This window comes from Numenius arquata, chromosome 2 (genome assembly GCF_964106895.1).
Source record: "Numenius arquata chromosome 2, bNumArq3.hap1.1, whole genome shotgun sequence".
NCBI classification, from domain to species: Eukaryota; Metazoa; Chordata; class Aves; order Charadriiformes; family Scolopacidae; genus Numenius; species Numenius arquata.
In genome coordinates this window covers 65109178-65125017 of record NC_133577.1, presented here as the reverse complement: position 1 = coordinate 65125017, position 15840 = coordinate 65109178, and the positions used below count along the sequence as shown (strand labels likewise).

General features: G+C 44.1%; 1 protein-coding gene across 1 annotated transcript in view; it reads right to left on the bottom strand.

The window, feature by feature from the left end:
- CACNA2D4 (calcium voltage-gated channel auxiliary subunit alpha2delta 4) overlaps window positions 1-15840 on the bottom strand; it is a 131573-nt gene that overhangs the window by 79663 nt on the left and 36070 nt on the right. Inside the window, exons 15-22 of the mRNA XM_074163365.1 lie at window positions 15155-15232; window positions 13740-13820; window positions 11222-11296; window positions 9572-9658; window positions 6029-6100; window positions 1782-1843; window positions 1035-1102; window positions 887-932 (exon numbers count right to left, since the gene is read on the bottom strand). Of these exons, the coding sequence (XP_074019466.1) occupies window positions 887-932; window positions 1035-1102; window positions 1782-1843; window positions 6029-6100; window positions 9572-9658; window positions 11222-11296; window positions 13740-13820; window positions 15155-15232 (569 nt within the window). The remainder of the gene's footprint in view (window positions 1-886; window positions 933-1034; window positions 1103-1781; window positions 1844-6028; window positions 6101-9571; window positions 9659-11221; window positions 11297-13739; window positions 13821-15154; window positions 15233-15840) is intronic.

Here is a 15840-nt window from a genome sequence, read left to right as displayed (position 1 = left end):
AATCCTGCCTCCAATTTTTACTGTTTCATTGTCAGGACAAAGGGGAGGAAGAGGTTATAAGGGAGAATTACAACTCATAAAGGGGTTGAAAGGAATGATTTATGAGAGGAGTCTAAGAGAAATGAATATGTAAAGTGTGGTAAGCTGACATTCCAAGTTAGGTGTAGAAGAAGGAGAAGTCACTGCTTGTGTCTCAAATGTGCTGCCTGTGAAACTTGACAGTGTAATGAGAGGTGTGAAGGGCTGCAGGGCTTCTTGAATATAGTTATTTTGGCTTTGATTCAGACGGGGTTCATGTGCCTGAGTGTGTAACTGAATGTTGGGTTCATGAAAATCCCAAACCTCACAGCAATAAAAGGAAAGTGCCATGCTTCACCCTACTTCATATCCAAACCAAGCAAACCCATAAATTATGCTTGCTATTGAAACAGGGGTCATAAATCACCTCTGTGTTCACTAGAAATTAGGTCTAGCCTCAGTTCAGAAGAATTCCAACCAAAAATAAGCTAGAATTTAAAAAAGCATTTCAATCTCTCACTAAGCTTGCAACAAAATTTCTTGACAGGTCTGACATACTGTAGGTTTTGTAGCACAATTCTGAGCAACACGAGGAAGAACAAAGTAAGTTTGAGCACAGAAAACTGACAGATAAATCTCAGGAGATGTTTCTTAGCAGAGGGATGTGCCAGGCCTTGGTGGGATCTCCCAAAGGAAGTGGTGGGACTGAACTGCCTGGAGACATTTAGGTTTTTCCAGGTACAGTCCCTGAACAACACTGCTTTTTCTCTAGGCCACAGAGGGTAGTAAACTCAAACCAAATTGCTGGGAACTTTGCCAAAATCTCATGACAAAGTCCCGTGTCATTGACAAGATTGCCTCCACTTACCATTCGTTCGCTAAAGACAAGTCTGGCTGGAGCAGGTCGTGCAAACCTGAAACCAGATGATACATAGAGTGAAGGAGAAGTGAAGGAGTGAAGTTCAGAGGAGCTACCTTGTGCCCTAGGACAGTGTGGCTATTTCAAATTAACCTACCTTCTTCCACTGAAGTGTTCCCCAGCAGAATGTACTCCCCGTGTCCCCTGGACAGCACAACGCCCAGGCTGCAGGCAGGAAGGAAAACAGAGGGTTTGTCAGCAAGGAGAGGAGTAATCCCTAAACATGACACTGCGTTCCCTGCAATTACAACCCTTAAAGACATTAACTCCCTCCATAGCTATTAAAGAAAAGAACATCATCAAAAGAGGATTAAGTGAGATCCGATTTCAGCCCAAGAGGCTAAGGAACCTGTCTCTAGAGCTATGAGGCATTTTTGGTGACAATTTTTCTGGTGAACATTGTAGGTTTGGGTCAACGATATTTCTCAAATCTATGGCAATTTCAAACCACTTCAGCTGGGAAAACCCACAATTTTTTGCTTGATTTCTTATGTGATGTTTTATAATTTTCAGTTTATAACAATGCTTTGTTTAGGGCCATGCACCAGAACATAAAACATATTCCATGGAACTGAAAGTTGCAGATGTCTCATTTCTCTGAAATGAAACAACACGCTTCACCTAAGGTAGAGCTTTTGGACTCTGAACTTCAGATAGATCATAATATTTCTTCTGAGTTGACCCCAAAGAATATTTCAGTGGCTATAGGAGCAAAGTAGCTAGTTATTCACACTGCTCTACTCATGAATCGTAGCCAGTTTTATGAAGAAAAAGGACCGATTTCCTGTCCCTGATGGTAGGACTTCTGATACACCATAGTGGTGTCATGGGAGTCCTTGCTCACCTGAAGGGTGTGCCACTGATGTCCGTGAAGAAATAATCATTGGTGAGGAAGAGAACTCGTTTCTGGAAGAAGAGCATGAATAAGAAAGTGAGAGACCATCTGACAGACCAAGAGCATGCTGATGATGGGGACCTGGGATATACATGCCCAAGGCTAAGCGAAAGCAGTTGATCATTACCAACACTTCACACCCTGCTAGGGCTGGCTGGAGCCAGGGATGAATGTGTGGTATTCAGCATATTCAGCAACTTGTGACTTTCAGGATCCAGGCAGCCACTCTGTCTTTCCATCTAGGGCTTGAGTTAAGCCTTTCTTTGCTCTAGGGCTCCTGCACAGGCTGCAGGAAGGGGTGAGGGGGAAGCTGCCCGGCCTCTCGCACCCTCCGAGCCGACGCACTGGGGCCCTGCTGCTCTTTTGCTGTACAGAGCAACCTTGATGTCTTTGCACATCATCATCATCTGCAGCAGGAGGGGGGCTCAGTGGGGCAGGTAGGGAGGAGAGGCGGGGTAGGAGGAAAGGAAGGATGGCAAACCTACCCACTGTATGGGTGGGCAGCCGGGGCCAAGTCTCCCCACTCCTGTGGGAAATGCTGAGATTTCTGACATTTGCTTTCATGCCAAACTGGGACAAAATATTAACATATTCCAATTTTGTTAAAAAAAAAAAAAAACAAGTCAGTAAAAGAAACAATTTACATTTTCGAATTAAACAAAAGTGCTGATTCAAATCCAAGCTGTTTTGATTCACATGAAAATATTTTTTTCAGACTGACGTTTCAACTGAAGACATTTCAGATTATTGAAAGCTGCTTCAGAACTTCAGCTGTTTGCCAGACTGGCCTTTTCCTGTAGGAAAGTGTTGATTTCAGTGGAACTCTTTTCCAAAGGAGAAAAGTTTTTGGAAAGTTTCTATCCAACCCTTATGCCAGTATATGAACCCTAATATGTTTAAAATCCCAGCCCCGGTCTGAAAACGAGGTGAGAGGATGTGTGTGGGAGACAGGGAGTGAACACAGAAAACTCAGTGTTCCCCAGGGAAAGTTGCGCCTGCTCTAACCTGCTCAAGCTGTGCAGCAGTGGAAGTAGAGGGAGGCACAAAGGGTGAGCCAGCGCCGGCTCCACAGCGTGCCCTGAGTTTGTGCACACAGCGGATGGGCTGATGGGGACAGGGGTTATTGTCAGATGAGGAGGTGGCAGATGGCTCAGCCCCATCCCTCCCCTCTCTCTCCTTGCATGGCAATTGTGTACTGCTGAAGAACAGGGTCCGAGGTCTTTTGCTGAGCTGAGATGTTCCAAAAGTGCTGTGATACCCCTAAGGAATATGGTGGTGTTTTGGTGACTGTGGGGAAGGTACAAGAGGTATTAACCCTCCCTTTCCTTGCTAATATGCTCTGATCTGATGGCGGACAGGCATGGGGAAGGAGGACACCTGGAGATGTAGGCCTGCCCTTGGGGGAAAGGATGCAATAGAAAATGGCCCAGGGGTCCCACTGCTCTGAGACCCTTTCCTTCAGCAGGGCTTGTTCTGCTTATCCTTTGTTCCCCTGACCTGCCCCTCTTCTGCCCATACAGCCACTCAGCACTTGTGCCTGGTGGGAAGGAGGACAAACCTCTGTGTGGATACGGGAGGGGATGGCTGGCCAGCCCTCCCCAGGACAGCTAGAGGTATCTCCCCTTATCCATAGGAAGGAAGAGAAACAGAGGCATCCTTGAGCCAAGCGGGGCTGAGGATGATCAGGCAGGACTTTGCTACACAGCGCAGAACAAGGGAGAAGACAAGAACACGGGCATGTTGGCACAGCAACAGGATGGCTGACTACCAGCACCTGCGGTCTGAGAACACATGTATTTCAAGTTTAGGTATTGTCACTGTACTAGGCAGGCAGTCCTAGCTAATGCCATTATCAGTGGTTTGCCACAGCTCCTGCCCATGTCCTCAATCTTCTGCTTTCACAGTCAAAACCCTTTTATACCCCATCTGCAAGCAACATTTTTGCACTAGATCTCTATAACAGCCACCCCTTGTCTTTGATCCTTATTTTTCCCTCTCTATCTCACTCTGCTTTCAGTACCTTCCTGAGATCAACCTGGGGAATCAACGTTTATGTGGCTGACAGAATAATTTCTATCCCTTTCACTCAGCCCTTCTCTCTGCCATCTGACTGCCTCATTCTCTTTGTTTCAAGGCTCTGTCAGCACTTTCTTTGTTTCAACGCTGCTCTGCTTCATCAGCTACTAGAGTACAAGTGGGAATTGCTAAGATTCACTTCTGGTCCTCGCTCCATGTGTATTCTGATAATAGTAAAACTGTCACATACTCAGATTCAGTCTCATATTACACTCCGTAACGCTTGCAGAGTCACAGAATAAAACAGATAACATCTCTTACCAAAGCTACTTTTTGTTATCTTTTTTTCCCTGATTAGGGGAGCAGAAAGATATCCCTAAAATATACTAAAGAGGTATCTTTGGATGACTCAGAAAGAATGTTATTGAAGGTGCACAGAGACAGAGAAAGAGGTTAAGCTAGAAAAATAAGCAATCTAGGCTTACAAAGAATAGATCTTGCTGGAAAACCCTGATTGCTTTTCTGACAGAATAACAAAGGTGATGGATGAAGGCAGTAAAGGACGTGCAATGTATCCGAGTTTATATAAAGCGGTTGAAACAGCTTCTCATGAAATTTTATCCTAAAGAATCAGTTAAAGTGAGCTTAAATAAGATGTGAAGTGAGAATCAGCTGCAGTACTGTAAACAAAAAGAAACAGTAAGCAACAGGGCACTGAGGGAAAATGATCTAATGAGAGGGACAGACTCTGTCTTAGGAGCCCTTATGTACAGCAATCCGTAAGACAAAACAAACCAATATTTCTCTGCATACTGGGAAAAAGTCCCAACAGCCCCCAAAATTAGAAAGACTGGGCAAAAAAGCGTGGGATTCTTGTGGAAAAATGGCAACTGGAAAAAAATAGCTAAGAAACATGGAAAACAAGGCAGCTATTCTGGGTCAGCTGTGGGAGGGAGAAAAAATTGAAGGGACAGCAGAAAGGAGATTTGGGGCTCCCTGTTCAGAAAAACCCTATTGAAGAGAAAAGATGCTCTCTACACAGCAACAGGGAGACAGTACTCAAATAATTCAGTGAAGCCCTGGTACTTGTGTAACAGAAACGATACAAGAGACAAAGGGAACAAAAATAATCGCTGAACTGCTGGGACTGAAGTGTGCAAGGATTTCAAATGCAGATGTTGGCAAGGCCCAAGAGAAGGGCAAAGCCATTGACAGGTACCTGACCTGATAGTTGCAAACACCAAGAATAGAGAAAGTGAATTTAGTTACAAGGTCTAGCGGTGCAACCATTCAGAGGAAACGGAGGGGTGTCTTCATTAGGAAATGGCACCATTTCAACCGGTGGCTGTGGGCAGTCGGTTTATTGGAATTGGTGCTGACTGTGGCTTAGCACAGGAGCAGTTCAGCCAGCTTGATCGCTGAAAAAAACGCTCTCTATAAAAGATGGAAAATTTTCCTGAAATATGGAAGACTTCTGGGCAGTGTAACTTGCAGGACTCTGGAATACTTCCTAACAGGAAATGGTGAAAGCCAAAATCTTTAGGCGAGTTAAATAAACCTGAATGAAAAAGTACCAGTGAACGTAAATGTACAAGACAATTTTGCACTGATTCCAAGAGAAGATGTATAACCCTACATTAGAGCTGGTAGGGAGCATTCAAAAGTCTCCATTTCACTAGAACTTTTCATAAAACATCTGTAAATATTTGCATAGAAATTTAATCCTGGACCTGGATGAAGGAAATCACGTTCTGACAGAGTGAGGGACAAAGTTTTCATGAGTGTTTTTGGGTAGGGAAAGGGAGTTGCAAAACAGCATCCAAACCTCTTTCTGTCTAGGTCAGCTCAGCATAGTCTTTCCCCATTCTAAACTCTTGAAGATCTCCAATTCATTTCACAGCCCTATAAATAATGGACAACATGGGTTTTGGCTTTACCTGAACGAAGAAGGGAGCTGTGAGGCATTTCCAATGCCTTTGTAAGAGCAGAATGTCAGGAGGTATAAAGAGCACTTCTAACGATGCTCTGTTTTATGTCTTTAGTGCATGTGTTTTATATGTGGTGAAACAATAAAATCCTCACACTCAGAAATGCTGAGCATTAAAACCACATCCTTTGCGGTTCTTCTCCATTTGCCATCCCCTCTCTCTTGTGACCTGAACAGAAGGATAATTTCTTACCCCTTTATCCACAGGGACCTTCACGTCCATAGAGAGGTAGCCCGTTTCCCCATTGATCATGGCACTTCTCAGCTGCAGAAGTGAACGAGATTGGTATTAGTGTCTCCAGGCAGGGCTGGACAGGAATTAATAGAGCTACTTGTCATTAACGAACAGGGGCTGGCAGAAAAGACTGACTGGTTCCCTCCCCACCCCCAGCTCTTTCTTGCTTCTTTTAAACTGAGAGCCGTTTCTCAGTTTTCAGGATCCTTGTTCGGTCAGGATCCTTGTTCAGTCAGGCTGGTAAGTGACACAGAATGATAACGGCTTATGCTGAAAGCTTGTTGATATGTCATTTTAGTGAAAGGAAAGGATCTGGAAGCTATGAAATTGCCAGTCCAAGTTTCAGACTTCACTGTTTGGCAGCCAGAAAGTCATTAGCACAGGGCTTTGAGAGCCTGGAAGTGGAGACACCTGAGAAACCCACTAACTCCCCTAGACTGATTCCAAAAATCTTGGACATTTTTTAAACTGATGTATAAATTATAGGCTGTATTCAGCACCACTTCTGAGGTGCAGCAAAGCAGCTGTTTAACACAGCAAAACAAGACTGTATGATAGCAGGGTAGGCAGTGAGAAGACCACTTTATTCAATCCAGGTTCTAAAGGCAAAATGTAATTTTCACAGCGACTCCCAGCCTCTTGCAAGAAAGAGCCAGGGAATTTTTCCACAAGTGCAGGAGCTTTAACTTTATACCCAGCCTGCCAGAGCATATCAGCCTATTGCTTCAGCCCGGAGAGAAAAAAAAAGGTGGGAAGTAACTTATTCATCCACACAAATTGCTTCCTTACTTCCAGAGACAGGCCTCTATTCAGGTGCTGGCCAGTCTCAACTGCATTTGCGTTACAAGGCCGCAGTCCTGTTTATTATGGCTGTTTGATGTGGGTTATTTACAGACCTAGAATATAAAGCTTGTGTTTCCCAAGGCCCACATCTTGGAAATCAAAACACTGACTGGTACTATTGCTGCTTTTTGGCTAAGAGCGTTTGACCTTCTGCCAGAGCCGCGGCATACTCTCTGTTCTGGTCTGACAGCCTGCAGCATTTTCTACGGGTTCTGGGCTTAGTTCAGATATTGTTGGTATCTTCTTGAATGTCAGGCATCTCTCGTTGCCCCATAAGGCAGTGGAGAAGTAAGGCAGTGGATATCTGAGATCTCCTTGGCTCTCCTCAGCTCCAGCTAGTCTGTGAGCAGGCAACTTGTCCTGTGCCTGGCCCCCAGGTGATGGTGGCTGTAGGTTGGTGCCACAGTCCAGGTTTGCTGCTTCTTCCTCAATAGCTTTTCCTGCACTGAGAAGTCAGTTACAGTTCCGGTGTCTGAGAGACCCCATAATGCTCAGTCCCTTTTAGGTAGGACACTTCTGGCCAGCTCTTGCTGGCCTCCACTTTAAAAAACGTGTAGCAGAGTTTGGATGAAGGGTGGCCTGGTGTGTGCTGAAGCACTCAATCCCAACGCTCCAAACAGCACATTCCCCTGCTCCAGGGCAATGAGTCTGTGCCATCCGCATCGCTGGCAGCGAGTGCTGCAGTTTAGCTGAGGGGTCTCACGGCATCTAGGTGTTCTGCCACTCAGTTTCAATATCTTTGCAGGCTAATTTCTTCTTCAGTGACTCTTGTCAAAGCTGAAGAAAATCTGTTTGGGTCACAGCTCCTGGGCTGCTGGGAAGGATCCCTCGGCCTTTCCCTTTTCCCTTCACACTGAGAATATCCCTGTGTTGCTTTACAAGCAAGCCCAAACTTCCTTGCTGCCCAGCTGCAGATAGTACTATTGGTATTTTCCAGGCAGTGCCATCTTCCCTCCCTTAGATTCCTCTTTAGCAGCTGGCTGTATTACACATCATTAGCACTTAGGCATATTTTTCCAGTCTGAATTTGCTGCTTATCAGTGTTGCTGAGATTATACTGCGACTGATGTTGAGTCTGTCATTGATCTAATACCATAGCTGCAAATCTGAGTGTTGAAATGTTGGCAGCTTTCTGCTGCAGTGGGTGTATCTTGAGAGTCTCTAGACCTGCTGAAGTCACACTGCAGATACCGTTCGCGTCACTGTCTCTGTACCTTCAGTGACTGCAATCTTTCTTCTGGAAGATGCAGTACAGGAACACAAAGTGACTTTGTTTTTCATGCCTCTTTTGACGTATTTTTTCACTGTCTAGTTTTACAGACAGAAACCTCACATTTTGCATCATATTTGCATTCAGGTATCACAGACAGGAAGCTGCTAGCCAAACAAATACGACAGCAAAGTCCTCACATTTCCTGGATTTTTAATTTTTAAATTTTTTTTTATTTTGTAAAATAGTGAACTGGGTAAAGAAGAGCAACTCTAAAAGTGGCTCCAGTGGAAGAGAAAACTACAATGGCAGCAGAGCTCCTAGAGGACATCAACGAACCCACACAAAGCCATTGGCAACCTGCACCTTGGTTGTTCCACTGAATTTAAAGCCTCTTATTGTTGTCTTGCTTTCCACGTTTCTCATCCAGTCCCGTTGTGTTCCCTTTCTCAATTTTCCACTTCCCAAGCTCCTTTGGTGTGGCCCTTTGTACTTGGCCTGCACTAGCGACAGTAGCTACTTTGATCCTCTTGCTAGGCAGCTCGTTTGTCCTACCTGTTTAAGTGGATATCTTTAGCATCAGATCCGTTTATCTCAGCAGTCTCTCCTGTAATCCAGAAGCATGTGTCCCACAGCTAATTCTATCTTACTCCAAATTCAATTCTTATCTTAGCAACTTAAGTATCTATTCTCTCCTAATTCTCCTGAGTAAAAGAAAACCAGCCACAGAGGAACCTCTCTACCTTCTCATTGTATCTGGGTTCCTAGTTGTGCAACGTGGCGATGTACAGCTGTTAAGATGCATGCTGTTTCTTGTTTATTACTTTTAATAATTTTGCTCAAAAGACAGTAGAAAAGGTATTTTCTAACCTTTTCTGTCTGGTCAGCTATAGTTTTCAGTGCCTTCACACCTGTGCAATAAAATGGTTTCTGCAAATTTGTTTTTCTCAAGTGTCCAAGTCCCTTATCTTCTTTGTCTATTATTAATAGTGACTGCAAGCTTTAGTCTCTTTTTGAATGCACTTTCTTCCTTGTTGCAGATCTCGTTAGTTGAGTGGCTTCAGCTATATCTCACATACTACATGTATAGGTAACATCATGGGACACTGCCATACTCTAGACAGCTATTTTGGCTTTGTATTAAGGCAGCATTTGGGCTATGTGCACACAGACTTGCTCCCTGGAGCAGCCTCCAAAGTGCTTCCTTCCTCCTGCCGTCACTTTCCCTCCCTGTTCCATGAGAAGGAAAACTTACACCAGGAAGGAACACAGGCACTTGGCAGGGGAGCATCATTCTCATCCTCTTGTAGACCACCAGCCTGTCTTAGTCAGGGCCATTCAAGCACAGAAAAAGCCAGGAGTGCCTGCTGCTTCCTTCCATACGTGCACACAAAGTAATAGAAAGAAGGACCTACAAAAGAGGGCTAAATTAACTTTCTGATACTCACTATTTCATCCTGGTCTTCCCATTCCACTTCTGAGAGATCTACGCTGTTGTAGTTTGGCTTAGGCTTCAGTTTCTTTCCTTCTTTATACTGGCGTTTATTAAAAAAAAAGAAAAAAAAAGAAGAAAAAAAGAAAAAAAGAAGAAAAAAAAGAGAAAAGTACCCAAGTAAGTGGATAGCTAACCTCCTAAGCTAACCCTCTAAGAATTGATATCTAATTTGAAAAATAAGGGTGTCTCATTTATTCTCTGATTGGGAGGGCAGCGTTTGGGTGCAAGTGCGTTCTCGATCCCATACTGTGTAATTCGTTATGCAGACAGTGTGGGACTAGGACAGTTGAAGTGGGAGAGGCTGATCCAGGAGCAAGGGACAGGCAGCAGCACAGGTAAACTTGCAGGGAAAGGCTAGAGCCTTCTTTGTGAGAATATTCTTCTAAATAGATCAGTACAATACACTTGCCTGCAGGAAATCAGTTTTTTTTCCCCCACAGCTAAGAGTGTAATCCCATTAACACTATAATACCAGCAGGAGATCTTTTCTGATGGGAATTAGGCTTTGACTCCGCTGACAGCAAGGCAGGCTTTTCACCTAGGGCTAACTGATGCAAGAGAGCTATTTCCCCATAATTTTCCAGGTGAAGGAAAAGGTGTGAAGCAGACTAAGAGAGGCCAATTTCAAGTGGTGGACAAAGCAGTGCCCTTGCCCAACTTTGCCTTGCCCCATCATGGAAACATGATATGTCCCTTCTCTTCACCTAGGGAAGTAACTACCTGTGCCCGTGGCCTCCCTGTGCAAAGCTGCCTTTTTGAAGACAGCTGCTGTGAAGCCTTGTGGTGGCACTTTCTCTTGCCAGTAACCACACTAACACTTACAGCTGTGCACAGGTGGATTTGTGCCCACAGGCGTGTATGAAATGTAAAATCATTGTGTAATGAGGCCAGCTGTGTTTTTGCAGACAGATGTGTGGCCTGGAGCTCCAGGTGGCACTGCAAAGGAGATACCTTGTCCTTGTGTCCACTCTCTTAAGTCCCAGGTCTTTGCAGCCTACTGCTGCAATTGTCTCTCTAAATTGTCTCTGAATTACCATGTTACTAAGATTCGTGGCACTGGATCTTGCTAGTCTCAGATTCTCCCAGTGTCCAACACTACAGCTGCTGGGTAGCTATTACTGGGGTGCTACTCATGCTGCATCTTCTTGTAGGAGATATGCCCAAGTGAGGGGAATTGTTTCTTCAGCCCGGCAGCGAAATCTTGCGTGGACATGGTTACACGTGCATGCACAGCACAGCAAGTGTACGTAAATACAGCCCCCACACACACTCTTAAGGAGAACAGACAGACAGGGTGCCTTACACTTCATATACATAGAATCATAGAATGGTTTGGGTTGGAAGGGACCGTAAAGATCATCGAGTTCCAACCCCACTGCCGTGGGGCAAAGACACCTCCCACTAGACCAGGTTGCTCAACGTGTTTGTGCATATATACATCTATGTATGTAGAACTGAATTATCTGACCCTCAGGCTCCTGGGTACCTATATATCAGAGCCTGGTAGCCTTCACAGCTCAATAAAACATGAGAAATCAGGACCATCCCTGAAAGCCACTGTTTCTAAGTAAGTAAAGGTTCTCAAATTCACAGCTATACATACCAAAGGACGGAGGTCTGGGTGGGAAAGGATGTAGCCATTGTTGGTGTTCAGAAAGGCGTATCCATGGACACCCAGCTGGAGAAAGGGGTATTAGAATAATTAGTGCTTTAGCTAGAAACACTGCTGTGTAATGGGTGCCACTGATACCCCGGCACCACCAGTATTCAGAAATATTTTCCTTTTAAAGGTATTGACCAGCAGAAAATAGGGTCCATTCCAAACCATTTATCTCCGGATCTCTGGCTGCTCTGTCTGAGCAGGCTGACTATGCTTGTATGCACAAAAGGATGGGCAGGTAGTTGATTTGTGTACACGTTCGGAAAACTATGCCCTCCTGAAGTCTGCTTGTCCTCGTGGACAATTACCACCCAGAGGCAGAATAAGCTCTCCACAGCAGGCACAGCAGTGCTGCACTAAAATGGGCAGCGCTGGGAAACGGCATAAACAATACGGAAACAGCGGTGACAGGTCTGTATGCCCAATGCTACACATGCACAGCAGTGAATGAACGAGTGAGTATGAATCTCACAGATGGCTTCCCTGGAAACCCGGTTGGTCTTCAGAGGAGCTCTGCATTATGTTTCAGTGTTGGCAAGACCAGACCTAGCCTAGGCCAATTGTACAAGCCTGTAGTCCTAAAATGCTTTTTAAGGAATAGCATAATCTAACAAAAGCAGACACTGGCTGACCTGATCTGCAAGAGATTTCCGAGAGAGCAATTACTCAGATCAAACCCATATATAATACAAATTCCAGCTAAACGTGCTGATAGCCTGTGCCTGCCAAATCAAGAGGTGTCTCAAGGAAAACAAGAATGGCTAAGGTTTCTACCTTCAAAAAAATGTTGCAACTTTATATTCCTATAGAGACAATCCTGGAGGGACAACAGTAGAGAAGTTGGGAGGTAAGTAATTTGCAATCCATCTGAGCCTTTCTGGAGGGAATGAATTCTGTATTTCACACATCCCAGATCAAAACTTTGGACTCTCTCTATGTGAAACTGTTACGCAAAGCACACTGAGCTGAGCTCAGCGTGGCAAGAATGAAACCAAGACATTGGATCAGGACTGCAGCAAACTTCTTTCTTGGCCTATTAAAGCTGAAATTTCTCAGCCCAGTAAGCACAATCATAAATTTATGAGCTCTCAAGGGCTGTAACTCTGGAACTGGTCCTTTGTAACCCACATGCCAGGGGACTAAAGTTGAGGATCCTAGGTTTCCAAACCAATGTGGAGTTGGAAGAGCTTCTGGGAAGTTGTGTCCTGCCTCTGATATAAAGAAATCCTTCAAATAATTTTCCCTTCTTCCCTGGCACTGCTTGGAGGAAAGAAGAGTGTCCCTCCTTGGCCTAGAAGAAAGATTATTGTGACACATGGCCTTTGAGTGACGTTGGGAGAGGAAGATGAATAAGTATTAGTCTTATAGAGAAAATAAACATGTATAACAACTGAAGGCAAGACAGTCCTAGACAAGGTTCCCCCAGATCCCAAACCAGCTAGCTTTCGCATGCTGTGTGCATGCACCCTGACACTCAAAGTTCCTGGGTTGACTGAAGGATCATTTCCTACAGCTGTACGTGAATGGTCTGCCCTGCATCCACGTCTGGAAGCTCCACACAAATTCATAGCTTCTGACAGCACTTTCAGTCCCCTGAGTCTTCAGCAATCAGATTTTGGACAACTGCCTAACTGATAGTAGTTGCCTGATAGTTATTTAAGAGAAACTGAAAACTTGAAGTGATGGCTCAAATTGTCTGATTTCATGGTGATCCTCAGTTGTGCTTGTTGTCTCCTGGTGTGCAGACTGATTGAACAAAAGGTCATTGCACAGAATTTACAGCAGAAACCAAACTAAACATTGTATCTTTGGGGGGTTTCCTATGGATGTACATATTTTTTTTTTAGATATATTGAACATAGAGCTAATGGGAAGTTGTTGAACTAACAATTCTGGACAGCAAATACTCTATCTAGGTACAGCACAAGTGAATGAGAGCCAACTTCCTGTACACTGTCCTGCCAAGAAATCTTCATGCTGATCTGGAGAAAGGAACCTCTAGGCATGGCAGAAAAGTTGGTTCTCCATAGTCCATTCAGCCCTCAGTTTTTCTGCTAAGAATATTTACAGTGAAACTAGTTTGTTTTTTGCCAGCTGGCATGGCAGCTTTTGTCCACTGAGAACTGGATATAAAACTTTAATTCCTCTAAGATAGGCAGTCAGATCTGTATCATCTCTGAGGGATCAAAGTTTGTGACCATCAAGATGTAAAGGCTCCAGGACCCGTTCCCAATCTACTGGATCATCCAGTTCTTGTGTTTCTGAAGCAGCCTAAGAACTTCTAGTAGTGGATGATTTCCCACGTGCTATATAGAAACCACACATCACCACATCCAAACTCTCTTGCTTTACTCTTATAGTTCTTCCTATAGGTAGAGGAATGATTTTTCATTCATGCCCATGGAAGAATGAATAGTGACTTTGCTGTGCAAAATAACAAACTGGATTATCTCAGTCTTACCTTATACCGTGGAGCAAGTTTTAACAACTCCCTCAGTGGTACATCAGAGCCCACCACACCCAGGAGAATGCCATGAGATCGCTTAAAGAAAAAAAAAAAAGGCAGAATCCATGTTCAGAAGCAAAACCTTGTTGGTTTTCTACCTGAGTACACATTATTGGCTTCCTACTAGTCTCTCACGTATTCTTTCCAGGCTTGTGTGAATATGTTCATTTAAAACCAACTAACATATCTCAAAAGTCTAAAGAGGTTGCTCCGGTGTTTATGGAGAGGAGTATTTCTACCCAATACTAGCCAGCATTTTTCACTATGATTCAGAAGTAACATAAAATCACTGAAAACAAGTTTTGAGCACAAAAACCTGCATTCAGTATGTGTAAGTAACGATAAGGACAAGGCCATCATGTGAAACAACATGGATTGTTTGATAACGGGTCAACTAAATCAAATGCCAAATACAAAAATTTTTACCTAGGAGAAAGGAAAGCAGGAAATCCTCATGAAATTGGGAACTGGTTGTTTTAATAAGCATTTGGGGAGCATGGTGGAAAAATGAGACACACAGGTTCCCACTGCAGCGCTGTGCCGATACAGGTTAAGGCCAGCCTCAGGTGAAGAAGGCAGACAAGTGTTTGTAGGACCTGAATGAAGAGTTTATCCCTTGTACAGCAATGGTAAGGTACCATCCACCATTTTAAAACGATGATGAGAAACTAGAAATGGTATGGAAAAGAGTGTCTAAAGGGCTTCAAAGCCCAGAGGAAATGCCCTTATCAAAGACACCTAAATTGTTCAACCTTTTTATCGTATCAAAAGATAGACAGGTTTTACTCTATTGCAGTGCAGTAGATGCTTCCTGGGAAAAGATACCAAAGCATACGGGCTTTTTAATCTAACAGACAAAGCCATTATGGCAGGAAGGTAAGGTCAGACAAATTGAAAGTGGAATTTAGACATCAGTTTTTAATGGAGAGTGTGAAACCACAATGGAGAGCTCGGGGCTGGATGCCTTTCTTCAATGACAATTTTGCCAAACACAGGTTATTTGGCTCACGAAAGACCATCTCTATGAAACGTAAAGGTCTGCAATAAAATGGACAGACTAGACAAGGTAATGATCTCTTCCAACCTGAAACTTTATGGGTCTGTGAATTAGGCTCAGTTTGAAAATGGAAGGGATAAAACAGGGAGAAGCGTCATATTTAAGGGGTATTTTGAAGAAATAGCATTCAGAGGAAATGGCAGACTATCATTCTCCCAGATAAATTATCAGCCACCCATCCTGCCAGAAGCCTACCGCAGTCCCTAATGGTCAGCTCTTTCAGAGACCCATTGGCTTTAAAACCCCACAAAGGTCCGCTGCATCCTTTCACCTCTGCTGGCTGGAAAGAGACCGAAGCTCCCATTGCACTCACCGTTTCATTCTTTTTGCTGAAGACTGGCATAGCCACTGTTGTCATGAGCAACAGACTTTGAGCCTGAGATGCAAAGAGCTGCCACAAAACAACGAGCTGTATGTTAGCAAATGCAGTAGCACAGATAACCCGAACGAAAGGCACTGGAATTCCCAAGGACCCCAGATGTTGATTACAATTAGCCACCTCCTTGCCTCCCACACCCCTCTAGAAACAGATGGCAGCACTTTTCAATACTCTGTATCCAAGAGGATCGTGGGCTGGATGCTTGCTCGTGTGGGGTGATGAGGATGGGATGAAAGCCAGTGAAATGTGTTGAAGCAGGAGAAATTAAAGCGCTGTTTTAATGAAGAGACAGGAACCTGTAGAAGTGGTGGCACAATTTATACCCACCACGCATTGGGAGCGTAGACATGAGCACTTATGCAACAAGTGTAAAAGCCACCAACACGAGGAGCACAGAATAGAGAAAAGCAACACAAATACGAGCAAAATCACAAACAAGATATCATCTATATTGCAAACACATGAATGCCGCGAATGAGAAACGTCACAGGCAAATATTTAAAAGGCACAAATACACACAGAGCCTGCTAATATATACTTGTTACTCAAGCGTCTAAGCTTAGGTAAAACAGAGACAAAATCACAATCCAAACAGATACAACACGGTGAGCTATCTCTAC